This window comes from Puma concolor, chromosome D4 (genome assembly GCF_028749965.1).
Source record: "Puma concolor isolate L17-30 chromosome D4, mPumCon1.1.hap2, whole genome shotgun sequence".
Classification (NCBI taxonomy): Eukaryota; Metazoa; Chordata; class Mammalia; order Carnivora; family Felidae; genus Puma; species Puma concolor.
Genome location: NC_141679.1, coordinates 82,772,516 through 82,792,927, shown reverse-complemented (window position 1 = coordinate 82,792,927; position 20,412 = coordinate 82,772,516). Strand labels below are relative to the sequence as shown.

The 20,412-nt window shown below is 42.7% G+C and overlaps 1 protein-coding gene across 2 annotated transcripts; it reads left to right on the top strand.

Annotated features, from left to right (window-relative positions):
* Positions 1-5,360: 5,360 nt before the first annotated feature.
* Positions 5,361-14,930, top strand: PDCL (phosducin like). Of its 2 annotated transcripts, none has more exons than XM_086683981.1 (4): positions 5,361-5,597; positions 7,008-7,184; positions 10,092-10,273; positions 12,632-14,930. In XM_086683981.1, exons 2-4 carry the CDS (start codon positions 7,013-7,015, stop codon positions 13,181-13,183), a joined length of 906 nt encoding a protein of 301 aa, XP_086540107.1. In that variant the 5' UTR covers positions 5,361-5,597; positions 7,008-7,012; the 3' UTR covers positions 13,184-14,930. The 2 variants fall into 2 exon arrangements, with proteins under 2 accessions (XP_086540107.1, XP_025783746.1); XM_025927961.2 differs by having other exon boundaries at positions 5,362-5,555.
* The last annotated feature ends 5,482 nt before the right edge of the window (positions 14,931-20,412 follow it).

Genomic DNA, 20,412 nt, shown 5'->3' with positions numbered 1-20,412 from the left:
GGGGGTGGGAGGAGGCTGTAAGTCAGGTGTTGGGTGGCGGGGTGGGGGGGATGAGTAGAGGGAGGAGTGGAGGGGTGGCTATAAAGAAGTCACAATCTTTTGTAACCTGATCTTGAAAGCAAGCAAGATCCCATCTCTTTTGTCATTATTACTTAGAAGCAAGTCACCTGGTCCAGACCACTGTCAGGGACTGAGATACCTCCCCGCCCACCCCTGTTATTCATGCTCTGAGTAATCCCCTTTCCCTGAGTGTGGACTAGACCTAGTGACCTCTTTATCTCCAGTCGGGAGACACAAACCATACAGGGGAAGTTTCACACAAAGAATTATTAAGATCTAATAAATGACCATAAGATAAAAGGAAATGCCAGGGGCGCCTGGGTGGCGCAGTCGGTTAAGCGTCTGACTTCAGCCAGGTCACGATCTCGCGGTCCGTGAGTTCGAGCCCCGCGTCAGGCTCTGGGCTGATGGCTCGGAGCCTGGAGCCTGTTTCCGATTCTGTGTCTCCCTCTCTCTCTGCTCCTCCCCCGTTGAAAAAAAAAAAAAATTAAAAAAAAAAAAAGGAAATGCCATATGGTACCCTGTGGCTTAGAGAAATTCCATATGGCTCCCTTCCCTACTTGGAAAGAGCCCCCCCTTACCAAGACTGTAGTTCAGACTTCGGTGCAGAAGTTGAAGTTCAGCCCGCTGGACAGCAGGGATGTTTGCTGGTCTGCCCAGGCTGGAACTGGTTGCTAGCCAGCAGAGAGCAAGTCTCCGGACTGCAAGTGAGCTACACAGGAATCTGTGGAGGTCGTTGGCATCACCGCAGACAGGAAGCCTTTGAGTGACCATGCAGGCAGGTCTTCCGGGCACCAATTTTCATGTTGACAAGGCCATGGGAAGACTATTGCTAGACCCACTGAGGTAGGTGTGTATATATATGTGTGTATACACACACACACACACACACACACACACACACCATATCCAATTGGGTTTATGTCAGGAATGTAAAGTTTGTTTAGCATATGAAAATCAACTTGTGTAATCTACCATATTAACAGAATAAAGGTTATATCTGTTATTATAAGATCTCAAAATTTGATGAAGCTCCATTTTGATTGGCTTATAGAGATATAAAAGTATATGAAATAAGAGAAACTCAAATATTTCTAAAAAAAAAAAAAAAAAAACTTGTGCTCCTTGCATTTTAAGTGTGTGAGCTATTTAAAGAAAAATAGTTACTAAAGTTATGAAAGCAAAGAGTTTTTCTGATTTTTCTCAGATGCCTTAATCAAAACTTTAAAAAGAAATTTAGGTGTGCCTGAGTGGCTCAGTCGGTTAAGTGTCTGACTCTTGGTTTCAGCTCAGGTTCATGATCTCATGGGTTCGTGAGTTTGAGCGCCACAATGGGCTCTGTGCTGTCATCATGGGGCCTGCTTGGGATTATCTCTCCCTCTTTCTCTGCTCCTTTCCTATTCACTTTCTCTCAAAATAAATAAATATTTAAAAAAAGAAAGAAATTTGCTCCTTAAAGTCAACCCAACATCTAAAGAAAATTTCAGTTAACAAAATTAAAGCCTGCATTAAAGATAGCACTTTTAAAACTGTAGAGACATGTATCTAAATATTATATCGAGGCGCCTGGGTGGCTCAGTCGGTTGGGCGTCTGACTTCAGCTCAGGTCATGATCTCACGGTTTGTGGGTTTGAGCCCCGCGTCAGGCTCTGTGCTGTCAGCTCAGAGCCTGGAGCCTGCTTTCAGATTCTGTGTCTCCTTCTCTCTCTGCTTACTCTGCTCTGCTCTCCCCACGCGTGCTCTGTCTCCCTCTGTCTCTCAAAAATAAATAAATGTAAAAAATTAAATAAAAATAAGTATTATATAAATAATTATTATTGATTGTATATTTATTAATACCCAAATTTAATTTCGAAATAAGAAAGACGCTCAATTGCCACAAATTGGCCACACACACCCCAAAAAAAGAAGGAAGGAAGGAAAAGGAGGGAGGGAGAGAAAAGGTGGGGGGTGGGGGAGAGAAAAAAAGAGGAAATGAAAGAAAGAAAGGAAAGGAAAAGACTCGTTATTGCAAATAATCCTTATACTGTTTAATGTCACCCCGAACCATCTCTAGACCTTTAATAGTTCTATAAGAAAAAAATCCAGTGACAAGGACAATTTTGTTCTAAACTTACAAAAATATTGGTGGGAAACTCAGTGGAAGACCAAATCCTGTTTTACCTCCATCGTAATCTGGAAAAACTGTAAGGGTAGAGCAAGCCTTGAAGCCCATGCCTCAAGGCATTTAAACACTTTTATATGAATTTTATTCAGTTACTTCAAATTTTCAAATATGTTTCACAAAGGTTTATAAATATTTTGGTTAGATCAAGATTTTCCCTTGATAAAAGGCAAATGCACCTGGGTGGCTCAGTAGGTTGAGCATCTGACTCTTGATTTCTGCTCAGGTCACGATCTCAGGGTCATGGGATCACGCCCTTGGCAGGGGCTCTGGGCTGAGTGTGGAGCCTGCTTAAGATTCTCTCTCTCTCCCTCTACCCTCCTCCCCTGCTTGCACGCTCTCTCTCTTTCTTAAAAAAAAAAAATGCGAGTGCTTTAACAGTCACAAAACAGCTATGGATTTAGGTTTTCCTACTAAAATACTTTCAGTATGATCTACTGATAAAATCTTACAAGTAAAATCCTTTAAGAACTATAAATTACACATGGTACTCCCATTAAACAGAAACGTCATAATATACACCACCCCCAAATTCTGCTAAGTTCAGCAGTCCTGTTGAGTATTGTTAGACAACTGACTAATATATACAATCATATTCCTGACAGATGCAAACAATATTCCCAGTGAGGACACCACTAGATATATCCCTCCATTGTATACAACCAGGAGAGTGAATATACTAAAAGAGACATCAATGAAAATCAGACTTAAAACTCTACCAGAAAGGGGGTTCCTGGGTGGCTCAGTTGATTCAGCGTCTGACTTCAGCTCAGGTCATGATCTCGAGTTCATGGGTTCGAGCCCCGCATCAGGCTCTGTGCTGACAGCTCAGAACCTGGAACCTGCTTTGGATGCTGTGTCTCCCTCTCCTCTGCCCCTCCCCTGCTCACACTCTGTCTCTGTCTCTCAAAAAAATAAAATGTTAAGAAAAAATTTAAGAGAAAAAAATGCACCAGAAGGGACAATTTCAGGGAGTATTAACTACAAAAAATTATTCTTAAACTCTAGAACATACACATATAAACATATCTAAAAAGTCTTCCACTCCTGACTTGCCTCTGTCTCTCAAAGATAACTATTTTATTTCTTATGTATTCTTCAGTGCTTTTCTTTATGCATATATAAGCAAATAACATTATTTGTCCATATTTTTTTTAATGTTTATTTATTTTTGAGAGAGAGACAGAGCATGATCAGGGGAGGGGCAGAGAGAGGGAGACACAGAACCCAAAGCAGGCTCCAGGCTCCAAGCTGTAGGCACAGAGCCCAACGCAGGGCCTGAACCCCTAAACTGTGAGATCATGACCTGAGCTGATGTTGGACACTCAACTGACTGAGCCACCCTATTTGTCTAGGTGCCCCTATTTGTCCATATTTTTTTATGCAAAAGACAAGAAACTAATACATAATGTTCTCCACCTTCCTTTTTTTTTTTTTTTTCAACGAAATACTATGTTCATGCAAGTATATCTATAGGAAGAACTTCCAGGAGTGGAGTCACTGGACTAAAGGTATATATTTTTTAATATTGACAGATATTTTTCATCCATAAGAATTGTATCAATTTACACCTCACCAGTGATGCATTCTCCACAGTCATGCTGTTGTCAAAGTTTCCGATATTTAACTATCTGAACGGTGGAAAATGGTATCTGAGAGGATTTTTTTTGGAAGAGAACCAGGAAAGCATATTAGCACACTGTAGAAAGGAAGTTTGAATATGCAGGGAGTCAGAGAGGAGGTAATTGCAGGAACAGAGTCCTTTACTAGGCTGGAGGAGCAGGATTCACTGCAGGAGTGATTCATGGAATGGGTGCTCTGTCACGAATGGGTGCCCATGGAATGGGAGGGTTGTGGGTATATTTTCACGGTGGCCTCAAGTGCAAGTCCCTTTTGATTGCTTCTGTTTTTCAGGCAAAATAAGAATCAAGGTCGTAAACTGAGCCAGGAGAGAGGAGAGAGTGTTGCATATTTTGGGAAAGAGATGTGAATTTCTTCTCTTAATGAGTGGGAGGGTAACCTGCCCAGGGAAACAAGGATCTTTGAAGCACTGAGGATTACAGCCTTCAATTTAAAGTGAATTTTGAAGGACAAAGGACAGTCCATGGATAAAGAAGATCCCTGCTTCAGGGAGATGTCAAGAAAATTAAAAGCAAAGCATCCATCTAGCATTCATTTAACAGATATTTACAGGGAATGGGCCATGCAGAGGCTCTGTTGCTGGGTGCTGGCTTGTCACTTAAAGCAAATCACAAGCATCCTCCAGTTGGTTAATTGTTCACACTGATCTGATTAAGGTAAGATTATTCACTCTGCAAACAAAAATACAAAAAAAAAAAAAAAAAAAAAAAAAAAAACCATAGGATGTCCATGGGATGGTTTTTCCTAAATTTGGGGAGGGGAGTTCTCAGTCTTGATAGTCTAAACAAACAGCTTCTCGGAAAAATGGGCCTGTATAATAAATTTGCAGACAATTTCAGGTGGTTGTAGAACCTCAAGTTGAGAATCTCTCTGTCAAATTAAGAGCCCTATTTTAGAGTGTATTGTTTTAGGATGTTTTGAAGGATTCAATTTGCACAAAGCTTTCTACTTTATGGTTGTGTACTGGACACCTTAATAAGGACTCAGAAATTGAAATCATTTTAGGTTTAAAAAAAAGTTGCAAAAGTAGCATAGAGTTCTCCTATATTCTTCACCAAGAATCCTCAAAGATTAACATCTTAACCATAGTACAATTATTAAAACTGTTCATACACTACTATCGTTAATAGACCTTATTCCGTTAGTTGTCCCGTTCGTGTCCTTTTTTCTGTTCTAGAATCCAGTTCAGGAATTCACATAGCTTTGTCAAGGACCGGGCTTTTTTTTTTATTTTGGGGCAAATTAACGTCTGAGTCTGTCATAAGAGTCGCGATGTTATTAAGAACCAATGAAAAACACATGTAAAATGATTTCAGAAACTTCAAAGATAACTAAACAAACTTTTCTTACTACTCAGAATTGGGTATATGCAGTGTAGCTTTTCATTTAAAATAAAACAAAGCCAATTGAAATGTATTATTGTCGTCGAGGTGTTTTGTCCCAAAGGAGGACCCGTAGCCTTTCCTTCAACCACCAGAGGAGGCTTTTCCTAATTGGGCAGCGTGTCTGCCCGACCGCAGGAAGGCCGCCTCATTGGTCCGCGCAGTCGGGACTCCGGCGGCTTTTCTCTTAGTGCTCAAGGCGCCGACCCACTTCTCTTCGTTCACCCGAGCGCTCCCTTCCTTCGAAGTCCCTGAAGCTGCCAGCCCGAAGGCGTCCAGACTGACCTAGGCCGGGTAACTGCACTGAGGTCAGTCGGGAAGAAGCGGCGGGCATGGAATACGTGTGGGAGGTGATGGAATGCCGGTGCTCGGTGATGTCTGTGATCCCCCTCGGCCCCCAGGCCTCTGCAACTTCTCTGCCTGCCTCCTCCTCTGGCCCCACCTCCACCAGGCTCCCCCAAAGGTTCCGCGCGCCCCTCCACCGCCCTTCCGCTGGCTCCGCCCCCCCCCCCCCCCGCCCCTCCACGAGCCCGCCTCCTCCGAGAGCCCTTCCGCTTTTTCCAGCCCAGCCCCACTCCGCCCAGGCCCCGCCTTCCTCGCGCCCTTCTCTGGCCCCGCCTCCTCCGGGAACCTCTCCACTGGCCCGCCCTGGCCCCATCCTCCTCAGAGGCCCCGCCCTTACCTAGCACACCGCTACCTGGTCTCTCTGCTGGTCTTGCACCGCCTGAGTCGCCAGCCTCTTTAAGTTTGGTTCTGTTTCCCCGAAACCCCCACCCCTCCCCGTACCTGCACGTTTCTCTCAGTAAACCCTGCCTCTTGTGCACCTTCTCTGTCCTTCTGCTGCGGTCTCTCATTCCCGTCCGATCCAAGCTGTGTCCTTAAGTGCTTAGTGAATTGTGCGGAGGCCTTGTGCTAGGCCTTGGAGGTCCCTGCTTTCAAGGCCCCCTGCCGGGTGGGAGAGCCACTTTGTAACGGAGTTTAACAGTCCGGGTGATAAGCCTTTAATGAAGGAATCCTAGTATTTCGATACTTAGAGGACTAGAGTTGTCACCCTCCCTGCTGGAAAGGCAAGCTGGCCTGTGAGGGGCTAAGCTGCACCTCTCTCTCCAAATGCCCCTGGCTTCTTCTGATGCAGGCTCTTGGTTCTAACCATTGTCCTTTAAACTCTTGGGAATTAGTAAAATCTTATCATGGGCCCTTCTTTTAACCAGAGTTGGTAGGGCTTTCAGAGCCCATCCATCCACTGGGGATGTTGAGGGCAAGAGACAGATCAGTGATTGGCTTAGACAGTGACTCAGCATCATGCTCTTGATGCTGCTGTTTGGAGGTTTTCCTGAGGATTCTTACCCAACTTTCAATGACCCAGCAGTCTTAGTTGGTAGAAAAACCTAAAAGCATGTGTAGATAAAACCTCCAATCAGTAAGCAGATTTCTCCTAGCTAACACAGTACAGGATATGGTTTACAGAAGACAGTGACTCACACCTTCAGTCTCTTGGAGTCAAGCATCCTAGGGTTTGATCCCAGCTCCACCGTTTGCTGTGAAGTTTGGCAAAGAAGCTTCCCTTATCTGGGCTTTAGTTTTACCTTCTACAAAAAGAGCACAATTATGGTATGGATTTGTTGAGGTCCTGCTTATGAAAAAAGTCAATGTTAGGGTCCTGTAAATAGCAGGATCTCAGCATAAGTGAGCCCCTAGTCATCCGATTCATGTCTGTCTGGGTCACGTCAGCAAAGAGCCTGATACATTGCCTCTCTCAGGAGCCATGACAACCCTGGATGATAAGCTGCTGGGGGAGAAGCTCCAGTACTATTATAGCAGCAGTGAGGATGAGGACAGCGACCACGAGGACAAGGACAGAGGCAGTGGCGCCCTGGCCGGCAGTTCGATGCCTGCAGATGCAGAGTTGGCAGGGGAAGGCATCTCAGTCAACACAGGTACTGGAAATCCCTGAGCTCAGGGAACAGGTTTAAAAAAATGTCCATTAAATATGTATCAGTCAGAAGTCTCCTGATCATTGCTGTCTAATTCCAGTCCTACTTCCAGAGATAACCTTTTGTCGGCATTTCCCTGGGTGTGCTCTGGCCATCTCAGTGCACAGTGCAGACTTCTGTGCACAGCATGCACAGACCGATCACACACAGTAAACACAGACTTGCTTTTGAATCCGGCTTCTCAAATTAATAGTTGTTTGATGTCACTTAAGTCATAGGTATGCATATATTGGTATAAATGTATACCAATATATACCAATTCTAGTATAAATTCCTAGAAATGGCATATTTATACTTTTACATTTTAATATTTCCAAATTGCTGTCAGTGGAAGTGGCACTGGTTTATCTATAACCAGCAATGTGTTTTTTCCCCAGACACTTGCCCTCCTACTGTGTTACCAGAATTTGTGATCTTCGCCATCCTCAATGGATGACAAATGGTAACTCACTGAAGTTTTATTTCCTACCTTTTCAAGAGGGACACTGAACCTCTTTTATAACTTAAAACAATTTTTTTTAAATGTTAATTCATTTATGAGAGAGGGCGGGGCAGAGAGACACACACACACACACACAGAATCCAAAGCAGGCTCCAGACTCTGAGCTGTCAGCACAGAGCCTGACGCAGGGCTTGAACTTAAGAACTGTGAGATCATGACCTGAGCTGAAGTCGGAGGCTTAACCTACTGAGCCACCCAGGCGCCCCATCTTTTATAACTTTAAGAGGAGTTTCCTGTCCTTTGCTCATTCTTAAAATTTGGTGATTGGTCTTTTGCTTTTTAGGGAGCTTTGTTTTAAGGAAACTAATCTGTGGTATGAGCTGTAAATATTTCTACCAATTTGTGGTTTGTCTTTTGACTTTGTGTTCTTTTCTGGGCAGAAAATTTTTATTTTTATGTACCTGAAGGCATTATTTTATAGTTTCTTAATTTAGTTTCTTACCGAAAAGGTTTTTTTTCTCTCCAGGATTATAAAAAGTTCTCCCATGCCTTTTTAAAATACTTTTATGATTTTTTTTATACTTAAATATTGATTAATCTGGAATTCATTTTGGTGCAAGGTATGTGGCAGGGCTTCACGTTAGTATTTTTCATATTTTACCCACTATTTCAACACCATTTATTGAATTAGCTGTCTTTTCTCCATTGCTTTGAAATGTCAATCTTATCATGTATTGAATTTCTGTTTATATTTTTATCTTTAGCTATACTTTGTAGTTTCTTTCATTGATTTGTTTTTTACTGTGCTACATCACACTGTTTTTAATTACTGTGTTACATGTTTAGTATATGGTGGGGCTGGTTGACCTTCAGTACTCTTCTGTGCCATCATTTTCCCCCAATTTTTTTTTTTTTTTTTAATTTTTTTTCAACATTTATTTTTTTTTATTTTTGGGACAGAGAGAGACACAGCATGAACGGGGGAGGGGCAGAGAGAGAGGGAGACACAGAATCGGAAACAGGCTCCAGGCTCTGAGCCATCAGCCCAGAGCCCGACGCGGGGCTTGAACCCACGGACCGCGAGATCGTGACCTGGCTGAAGTCGGACGCTTAACCGACTGCGCCACCCAGGCGCCCCCAATTTTTTTTTTTTAAGTAGGCTCTACCTTCAACATGGGATAGAGTTCCTAAGACTGGGTACTGCGTGCTGTACTGACTGAACCAGCCAGGCACCCCTCAACTTTTGCTTTCTTATTTTTCCAAAGCAAATTTAGGAACGTGCACACATGGGAATACATTAAATATATAAATTAATTTAGGGGTTGTTGGCACCCTGTGATGTTGGGTCTTCCTAGTCAGGAATATGGTATTGCTTTTCCATTTAACCAGGTCTTTCTTAGTGTTTCTTGGTAGCATTTTAAAGTTTTTCTCACATAGATTTTTATATTTTTTTCTGCAGTAACAAATAGCCTCCAAATCTCAGTGGCTCGTGAGAGTGAAGGTGTATTTCTCAAATGTGTTACTTGCTGCTGGTGTGGGTCAGCAGCCCTCCTTTTGCTTCATATGTCCTGTCATTCTAGGGAAGGGTTGAAAGAGCAGCCCCTGACCGGGACATGCCTTTTCATGACCAGGTATAGCGAGCAAGAGAGGGCTGTTGGAAACGTAATGGCTCATAAATCTTTTGCTCAGAATCCATTGGCCAAAGCACATCACGTGGCCAAACCCAACATCAGTGGGCTGGGGATGCATGTACTCATCCCATACATGGCAAGGGGCAGGGAGGCTTGGGGGTAACTTGAATAACAGAACAACCTGCCACAATCTTGTTATAAAGATCCAGGTAATACAGAATGTATTAAGGTAGTAAGAAAAAAATAGAAGTTCTGTTTCACAAGTCCTCTTGGAGCCTACTAGCTAGAGACAGCTTCTGTTAACGGTTGACTTACTCTTCTTTAGTCCTTTTTCTATGAACATACAAATGTACGTGCACATATACGAATACCTGTAAATATTTGTACATACACAGGCAATTCCTTTTCTAAAAATTGGATGATCATACCATGACATTGTTCTGCATTTTGCTCTTTATTTTTTTTTTTTTGACCTAATGTATTTGAACATCTTTTATGGCAAGAAAACCTATAGCTACCTCATTCTTTCTACGAGTTGCCTCATTTTCCTTTGAGTAGATAAGTCATAACTTATTTAGTGCACCTCCTAATATCAGGTCTTTAGGTCAGCCCCTTAATTATCGCAAGCCACGCTGCAGTGGACGTCACTACGTGGACCATGCTGCCCCGCGTGAGCGTTGCCGTGCAGTCGGTGGGGCAAGCGTTAGACAGATGTGAGCTGGTCCGTAATTCTCTGCCTGCTCTTCTTGGTCACCTCCATGTTCACCATCGACCCAGGTCCAAAAGGGGTGATAAATGACTGGCGCCGCTTCAAACAGTTGGAGACTGAGCAAAGGGAGGAGCAGTGCCGGGAAATGGAACGGCTGATCAAGAAGCTGTCAATGACCTGCAGGTCCCATCTGGACGAAGAGGAGGAGCAACGCCAACAGAAGGAGCTCCAGGAGAAGATCAGTGGGAAGGTAATTAGCAGACCCCCGGGCCTCTCTGAGAAACGCTCCTGGCTGTTGCAACTGGGGTCAGTGATCCAAGAGGTGCAGGTGTTTGATTTGGCCTCCACAGAGCTGTGTAGTGTCAGGGGAAGTAGAGTCACGTCCTAACTTGGACACACTGGGGTTTGAACTTCAGCTCTGCTACTGGAGACAGTGGGGGTGTGTCTTCTGTTCTGAATCTGGTTTGTCAGGGGTCCGGTGAGGTCAGTCCCTCTACCTCACAGTGCTCTCTGGGTACAAAGGCCCCCGCAGTGCCTGGCCCATTCAAAGTGCTTCATGGAAGTCTTACCTTGGGCCAGAAATAACCCTCTGAAGTTGGTGGTTTTATCCCTGTTTTACAGATGATGAAACCGATGCTTTGAGAGGAGAGGGGACTTGGCTCAGGGAATCTAACTAGTAAATGCTCATGAGCACTGGGATTCTCACCCAGGTTTTTTTTGCTCTTTCCATGGTGCTGCTCTGTTTCACCTGAAGCCTATTCATGAGAATTTACTCTTAACAAGGCAACACAGTAGAAGCAAATGGACACTCTGGAAGATACTTGGAAATAGGCCCCTGACCCTCTGTTACTTGCCCTGTATCAAAAGGACCTTTTATTTCCCCTTCCACCTGCCCTCTGAACATGGGTGAATGTCAAGGAGTGCCTGAGATCATTTGGCTGTAGCCCAAAGCAGCTCTTGGCTGGGAATGCCAGCCAGGATCAGGGAGCAGATAAGAGGATTAAATGAGGAGTCATTTGCCTGGAGCAGGAGGAGGATTTCAGGGCATTAGACTTTCTGACCATAATGGCTCAGAGGCACTCTGGTGGGCTGAGGTAGATGGGAAAGCTGGGAGCAGGGGGCTGGGAAGGACGGTGCTGTGCTGGCCGTGACGCAGAAATGTCTGTCCTGCTCTACTGTGGTCCCCGGCCTCCACCATCTGATTGGTGCCGGACTGGGCAGAGGTAGGCTTTGTTCCGGGTGTGGGGATGTCTGGCCGCACCAGGCCCAGAGAAGGAAGACAACTTTTGTGTCTCGAGCTGGTGGCAGGGCTGTGTGCCCGCTGCTCACAGTGCTTCCTTATGCTGAGATTAGAGCAGATAAAGCAACACATGACCGCATGGGGCGGTTGAGAGCAGCTCTGTCCCTGTCCTCCTGGGTTGTGTACCGCAGAGCAGAGCTGGAAACCAGCTCAGTGCCAGAAAAGGGGAAGTCAAGCAAAATATGGCACAGTACGCGTCATTCTATAAAGAATAATTGAGAAGCAGGGGGAAATATTTGTGATGTAATAATGCCAAGTGGCAAGAGCAGGTTATAGCTTAATTGGTACATCCACAACTGCTGTTAAAAAAGCAAAAATGATGTCAGCATGTGCCCGGTAATAAAAAGCAAAATACGGTATTAGAGAGTGTGACTGTGTGTTTTTTGTATGTATATGTGTGTGTGGGGAGGGTGCAGAGCAAGAATTACGAGTGTTCTTAAATTTTTAAAATTCCTTAGTATCGTGTTGTCTTTTCAACAAAAACGAAACAGTAGATAAAATAATCTATTGTCGAGACTGACAAAGAAACAAGTTCATGAAGTGATATTAATTGATGTCTGTTTGGAGGGAGAGACATTATAATACAGCAGCTGAAAGACTATATATATATATGTATTAATTTATTTATTTGTTTTTGAGAGAGAGAGAGAGAGAGAGAGAGAGAATGAGAATGAATCCTAAGCAGGCTCCATGCTGTCAGCACAGAGCCCCATGTGGAGCTCCAACCCATGAACTGTGAGATCGTGACCTGAGCCAAAACCAAAAGTCAGACACTTAACCAACTGAGCCACCCAGGAGCCCCAAAAGACTAGATTTTTTAAAAATCCTGTTTGAATTCTGGGCTTGTACCTACGTGAACTGGTGCAGATAATCTCAAGTCTTTGAATCTCAATTGTAAGATGGGGGCAATTGAAATCCCCTCCCAGTGGGGTTATCGTAAGAATTCTGTGAGCTTTAATGCATACAGAGCACTTAGCATGGTACTGAGCTCACGTAACATAAGCATGTGGTACATGTTAACTGTTTTTTTTTGAAGTTTATTTATTTATTTTGAGAGGGAGAAAGAGAGCACGTGTGCAAGTCAAGGAAGGAGGGAGAGAGAGAGGGAGGGAGAGAGAATCCCAAGCAGGCTCCGCACTGTCCCCACAGAGGCCGATGGGGGGCTCGAACTCACAAACCATGAGACCGCGACCTGAGTCGAGGTCAGTTGCTCAACCACCTGAACCACCCACGTGTCCCGGTACATGTTAACTATTATCACAGAGTTCAGTTTGTGTTTCTTCTGCTCACCTGCTGGTCGTCCTGCAGATGACTCTGAAGGAGTTTGCCATGATGAATGAGGACCGAGATGACGAGGAGTTTCTACAGCAGTACCGGAAGCAGAGGATGGAAGAGATGCGGCAGCAGCTTCACAAGGGGCCCCAGTTCAAGCAGGTGTTTGAGATCCCCAGTGGAGAAGGGTTTTTAGAGATGATCGATAAAGAACAGAAAAGCACCCTCATCATGGTCCATATTTATGAGGACGGCATTCCGGGGACCGAAGCCATGAACGGCTGCATGATTTGCCTTGCTGCCGAGTACCCAGCTGTCAAATTCTGCCGGGTGAAGAGCTCAGTTATTGGGGCCAGCAGTCGCTTCACCAGGAATGCCCTTCCGGCCCTGCTGATCTACAAGGGGGGTGAGTTGATTGGCAATTTTGTTCGTGTCACTGACCAGCTGGGGGAAGATTTCTTTGCTGTGGACCTCGAAGCTTTTCTACAGGAATTTGGATTGCTCCCAGAAAAAGAAGTCTTGGTGCTCACGTCTGTGTGTAACTCTGCCACCTGTCACAGCGAGGACAGTGATTTGGAAATAGATTGAACTGATAGTCTAGCTGCATAGATTTCTCCTTGTTTGGGCTGGAAGACACATGTCTGTGGATTTGTTTTTGTTCCTTCCTGTGTTGTGTGGCTTTCCAGCTGTTCTTTGTAGTCCCTTTTATTATATGTAAAGTCAAGAAATTCTTAGATTAAACTGGAATGCTAAATCACCTTGTGGCTAGCAGTACAAAGTGACTTCAAACTGTATAAACAGGAAACCAGGCTTTTGAACTGTTTACTTAAGATTCTCTAGCATGACATCTCTGTTATTGTTTCTAGTCAATATTTACATAACATCCTAAAGACAGTGTCCTGGAAATTGTCTTCAGATGATCTCAGAGGTCTCTGCCAGGCCTGGGAATATAGTTCTATAGTTAGTGTGTTATTTGCAACATAAATAGTGTGTCCCCTTCATCAGTGATTATAAATTGTATTTACTTGTAATCAGATGTTCTCTACCGGGGTCTTGTTTAAAGGTTCCAGACAATGATGTTTGCCCCATCAAGAGGGGTGACCTTTGCTGTGGGAGCCAGTGTCCTGCTGAAACGTTACTAAGTCTTAAATAGGAGGAAGGATTGAGGCTGACTGTGCTCCTGATGCTGGAAGGCCAGCTTGATTTAAAAACATCAGAGCTGGGTTGGAGCTGGGAAGCCTTTTGAAATTGGAGGATCTTTGGATAAGATCCTCTTGCTAATTTCTTTGTCTCTCTCTCTCTCTCTCTCTCTCTCTCATTTAACAATGTGACTTTTTTGTTTAATGTAGCTTTTAAAAAAAATTTTTTTTTTTTGCATATTTGAAAAGTAATATTCAACAGAGGAAAATTTGCCGCAATACAAAGTGAAAATAAGAAAGTTAGAATAATGTCCCATCCAACCATCAAGAGTAAAACACTATTAATATTTTGGCATATTTCCTTCCAACGTATTTTCTTTGTATACATAGACATTTTGCTTGTTTGTTTTTAAACAAAACAATGGGATCATTCTGAACATACTGTTTTATAGTATGGTCAGCTAATATGTATCAAAATTTTTTTCATGTTATTACTAGTCTACCACATTTTAAAAATGGCTCTTGATATTCCATTGTGTAGATGTGCTGTGATTTGCTTCGTGGTTGTCTTTTGAAAAACAGCAAAGACTTTTTACTACAGAAGTAGTAGGTGTCCATTGTAGAAAATGTGATAAAAATTGTTAAGCTAAAAAGAGCTTTTACGAGTCCTGTAATTCTGCCAACCAAAAATGATTCCCGTTATCATTTTCACAGGAATCTTTCTAGGCTTTTTTTTTTTTTCTATTTGTATTTGTATTTATAATAATGATTGTCATTTGAATGTTTTCCTCCTCTTTTTTTTTTTTTTTTTTTTTTTTTTGCTTAAAACGGTGTACATTCTAAGGTCAGGGAAAATGTAATCTGGAATGAAAAGATTAGCTTTAGAATTCAGTTTTGCTTTTCCTGGTTATTCAGGAATTGACTAACTAGAACGGTCTCACAAATATCTGTTGTAGTTAATCAGTAAGAAGAAAGTGCATGGTTTTTCTGATTTAAAAAACTCATTGTAGACAGTGTAGAAGAAGCAGAGATAACTTGTCAATGTTCTTGTTTATTTCCTTCAGTCCTTTTTCACTATTTTTAGTAACATTGAGAGCTTATTGGATTTAGTTCCGTGTTCTATTTTATTAATATGATGCCGTAAATAATTTGACATGTTATAAAAATTCTAAATACTTTTTAATGCCTTCATAATATTCCATCATTTGTATATGCCATGATTTATTTAGCCAGTTCCTTAATATTGGGTATTTAGATTCCCAGTTTTTCAGTAAAATACTCAGCATTTTTGCATTTTGAGCCATATTTTGGATAGTTCTCTTAGTATAGATTTCTGGAAGAGGAATTCTTGGATGAAGGGACAGGAGCATTTGTAAAATAGTTTTTAGAAACTATGTCTCGTTCCAATCAGAAATGAAAATATGCACTCACAGAACCTTAACTTTGCCTTTCAAGAACAGAGATTCCAAAATAAAATGAACAGACATGGAATGGGAAAATCCTTGAGTATTAATCTCTTACTCAGATGTAGTGTAAGCATCATGGGCTTGGGAGTCCAGAAAGATTTGGGTTCAAATCCTGTCAGCTCCTGGTGAGGTACCCAGCCTTCTTGAAGCTCTGTTTCCTCACCTCTGCAGTGTCAATACTTACCTCACCTGTTCTGTGAAGTGGTTCCCGGCATGTGGTCCCAGAGCTGGGCATCAGCTTCACTGGGAAACCTGTGTGAGATGCAGACTTTGCCTGCCCTCCAGGTGATTCTGAGGCTTGTTCAAGCGTGGGAATCACTGATGTATGGATCAAGGTGAGTGACAGCAGCTATCACCAAACGGCTTACTTATTTGGGTAAGGGAGAGAAGGAGTTGAAAGCGGACGCTCAGCTCTCTTCCTCTTTATGTGATTCTCCTTTTTAGTCATGGAATTGAGGAAAGGAAAGAAACTGCTACTTGTCTATCCTAAGCTATGTCCCCGTGGTATTCCAGATTTCATTTTTCCTCCAGAACAAGAGTCCCGTGAAGGCACAGACTTTGTTTTCCTCCCTGTGCGTGGCATCATTACTGTTCACTCCAGGGATGATAGGCTGACGTTTACTAGCTTTGTGGCCAAGATGCTGAACCCCTCTGCACCTCAGTTTCTTCATTTGTGAAATGAGAATAAGTAACATGAATCAATCCATATAAAATATTTAGAACACAGCCTTCAAATATGTGTTTCTATCATCCCCAGTGCCCACTACTGTGTCTAACACTTGGTAATGATCAATAAACGTTCAATAATGAACGTATGGGCCCACTGAATACCGGCAGCCTTTCAAGGTAGGAAATAAATAGTAACTTTCAGACATGAAGAAACCAAGACTTAGCAGGGTTAAGGGACTACACAGGGCTTGTGGGCAGGGCAGGATTTAAAATCAGGTCTATGTACTTCCGAAATTTTCACCGTTTCCACGATGTCATGTTACTCTGGGTGGAGAAAGCAAATGATCGAGGGACAATAAAATCGGTCAATTTAAAAAAGAAAAAATGGAGGAAGTAAGTTTAAAAAAATTTAAAAACAAAATAGTTGGAGGAAGTAAAGGGAGAGAATTCATTTATTTATTTATTTATTTATTTATTTATTTATTTATATTTTTTAATGTTTAATATTTGAGAGCGATAGAGAGATGGAGTGAGAGCAGGGGAGGGGCAGAGAGAGAGGGAGACACAGAATCTGAAACAGGCTCCAGGCTCTGAGCTGTCAGCACAGAACCAGACACGGGGCTCAAACCCAACGAATGGTGAGATCATGACCTGAGCTGAGGTTGGATGCTTAACTGACTGAGCCACCCAGGCACCCCTTCAGTGCCTCTTTAAAGAGTGCAGGCCAGTCGTCTTACAGAATGTCCCACACTCTGATTTCTCTAATTATTTCCTCTTTTTGGGTAATAATGTGACCAGAAGTGATGTTACATGGTCTTACTGAATCAAGTCAGGGAATCCGTGATGTCAGCTCAGTGACCCTAGGTTTAGTCACTTGGTCAAGGTGGTGAATGCCAGATCTCCATATTGTAAGGTTATTTGCCTTCTTGTGAGTAGTAAGGGTATGATACTTTGAGACTGTGCGAGTGTCTTTTTCCCAACAACCATCTACCTGAGGGCTTTAGCATCTGTTGATGATCCTTGCCTGAGCCAAGTTATTACACTGGGTTTTGTCAAAAGGTGATTTTCTAATTCTGTCTTTTCTTTTGCACTTATTACCTGATCTTGCACAAAACAGAACTCTACCTCCCTGTCCGCCCCCCCTCCTCCCCCCCCCCCCCCCCCAGGAATGCTATGAACTTACAGATTTTTAAAAATTCAGTGTGTATTATCATAATTCTTTCCGGGGCTTTGGTTGCCTTTGCAAGCCAATTCCTGTCTCCTTTTGAGATAAGCCATTAGTTTTCGAGTACTTACCTTCTTTCTGGTCTAAGCTGTTCCAGAATCACATGGAACTTCTCTGCTAAGGACTTAGAATTAGCCACTTTCCAAGAAGCTCTGGTTCCTTTTATGGAGAGTGACATTTAGAACTAAAATCTAGGTGCTATGTGCTCATTGCTAGTGGGATGTCACTGCTTCTAGGTCCTTTTCAGTGGACAGAGGAAAAATAGGGGTTTCTAAAATGTATGAGTTCATATGGATACTTAAGTGGAAATACAATTCCCAGCATCCATGTATTTATTAATTTTTATCATCACATAATACACACTAAATAGCTTCATAATTATGCCTATGCCACTAACAAAAGCAACCCTAAATGAAAATTTCAAGATTTCTTTGCCGTCCCTTTTCTTCTTCTTCCTCTTCCTCCTCCTCTTCTTCCTCTCCTTCTTCTGTTTCTTCCTCTCCTCCTCCTCCTCCTCTGCCTCCTCCTCCTCCCCCTCCTCCTTCCTCTCCTTCCTGTCCTCCTCCTCTTTCTTCTCCTCCTCCTCCTTCTCCTCTTCCTCCTCCTCCTTTCTTTTTTCTTCATTCTTAGAGCACGTCCTTCTAAGGATGTAGAGTATTGAGTTAAAAAAGTCATCTGAATTATTTTTTTTCTGTGTGGTTATGTTGTCAACTTGGTGTAGAAATAGATTTATTTGTGTGAATAACTTGATTTGAAATTCAAAGACACCACAAGTTGCATATTACATAGTACTAAAAATAAATTAATTGTTAAATAGCTTTATGGGGATCTCAAAATAGATGGAAAACGGAAAAAAAAGTAGATTCATTTGTTTCTGCACGATTCCATTTTTGGATTTGCTTTTTTCATCCTTTTTGATTGACCTGTTTTGAACACATAAAACATTAACCTAGTTTGAAAGTCAACACTATATAAAAAGATCCTCAAAGAAGTCTCGCTCCCATCTTCCTTCCTTCCACCTCAAGAATTGATGTTTGCTCGTGTGAATGACCTTGGGTGGATTTCTGAGTCCCTCTGAGCTTTGGTCCCCAAAGGAGGATAGTTATAGTAACTATCTCAGAAGGCTGCTGCCAGGGTTCATCCAACGGGTTGAAGTTCTTCATATAGTGTGCACAGAGTAAACATCCCATAAATGTCATCTGTTTATCTACTGTCCATCCTCCACAAGGCCCCGATTCCACTTATCAAAGAAAAGCCTTACTGAAGACATTGGAGTCCCCTTGGAACCATGGGAAATCATTATTTATCCTTCAAAACTCAGCTTAAATCTCCCATCCTCTCTGGATCCTTGATAAGTCTTTACTGTCTCTTCAGGAAGAAACAGTAACACCACTGCATGAGCTCCCATGAGTTATGGCAATATTGGTTAGGAAAAGTTTTGAGGGCTCAGAGCCTGACTCCAGCAGAAACTGGCAGTACCTTTGTTTCCTCATGTATATACTGGGGTAACAGGAGTTTGCATGACAGGCCCACGAATTAATACCAGCAAAGTACTTAGCACTTGGCTCAACACATAGAAACATCTCAGTACATTATCTACTGTTGTTTTCCTGCTATCATTTTGTATTCAGTTTAAGAAAAACAATTTGAGGTTTGCCCTAAATGTGACACATGGAAGTCCTGGTGGCTTGAATGATCTTGTCTCCGTTTCCTGTCGAGTAACCCCATCTTCAGCATGTGTATTTGCCCCAGTTGAATTGTATTTGTTTACATAAAATACTATGATGTATTTGGGGACAGGGACTGTATCCTATTATTTCTGGTTTCTGATCTGAGTTGATGGAAGTGCATGTTTGCTGCTTAAATGGGGAAATTCCCCAAGGCTGAAGTAGGTTGGAATTCACATTAGGGCAGAAGACTATCTGTTACATTGCTTTTCCAGAAATGTTACATATCTTTTTTTTTTAATTAATTCATTTTGAGAGAAGAGAGAGAGAGAGAGAGAGAGAGCAGGGGAGGGCAGAGAGAGACGGAGAGAGATCCTAAGCAGGCTCCATGCTCAGTGCAGAGCCCGACAGGGGGCTCAATCCCACGAACCTGAGCTCATGAAATCAAGAGTCAGACACTCAACCGACTGAACCACCCATGCGGCCCAAGAAACGTTACATAACTTTGATCACAGGTTTACTACCTACTCTCCCTGAGAACCAGATTACGAGTTCAAGTTAAAAACCCTCAGCCCTGGGGCACCTGGGTGGCCTATTGGTTAAGCATTCAACTTTGGCTCAGGTCATGATGTCACAGTTTGTGAGTTCGGGCGGTATAGGGCTCTCTGCTGTCAGCTTGGAGCCTGCTTCGGATCCTCTGTCCCCTCTCTCTGTCCCTCCCCAGCTCACGTGCTCTCTCTGTCTAAAATAAATAAGCATTAAAAAATAATAAATAAAATACATAAACAAACAAAAACACCAAAACCTCATCCCGGCCAAAGCAAGAGGAAATACTGGTTATAACCTGATATGACCACAGGGTGGCAGCAGAGGAGAGGGAAGGAATAGTTCTGCGGCTGTCAGTAAGCCTAGCCACAGACTTGGGGCTTAGGGACTGAGGGTATGTCTAGTACCCCATACTAGTCACTTTAGAGAGTTGTTTTTTTTTTTTTTTTTTTTTTTTAGGAGGGAGAACTAGAAAGCATTAACATTCACACAGTTTATTAATGAGGAACAGAACAAACAAAACATTATTTGGTGAATACAACATACATACACTTAACTTTCATATTATGGTCAGTTAAAGCTGAGGGAAACGTTGGCTCAGGAAGAGAAGAGGAAGGCAGGGGGCACCCACTAGTCCCCAGTGAAGAGTCCTGAGCTCCCTAGTTCAGAGCACAGGCTTTGTGTTCAAATCCCAGTCCTGTCATTTATCCCCAGTGACTTCTTGTCCCCTAACTGTAGTAGTGAGAGTGACCAACATATATTGAGACATATTAGGTGCTGGGTCCTTATTCTAAGCACATTACTTTTTTTTTAAATTTTTTTTTTAACGTTTATTTATTTTTGAGACAGAGACAGAGCATGAACGGGGGAGGGTCAGAGAGAGGGAGACACAGAATTGGAAACAGGCTCCAGGCTCTGAGCTGTCAGCACAGAGCCCGACGCGGGGCTCGAACTCACGGACCGTGAGATCATGACCTGAGCCGAAGTCGGCCGCTTAACCCACTGAGCCACCCAGGCGCCCCTAAGCACGTTACTTTTTATTTATTTATTTTTAAATTTAAATTAAATTAAAAAATTTTAAGGTAAACTCTACCTCTAATGCAAG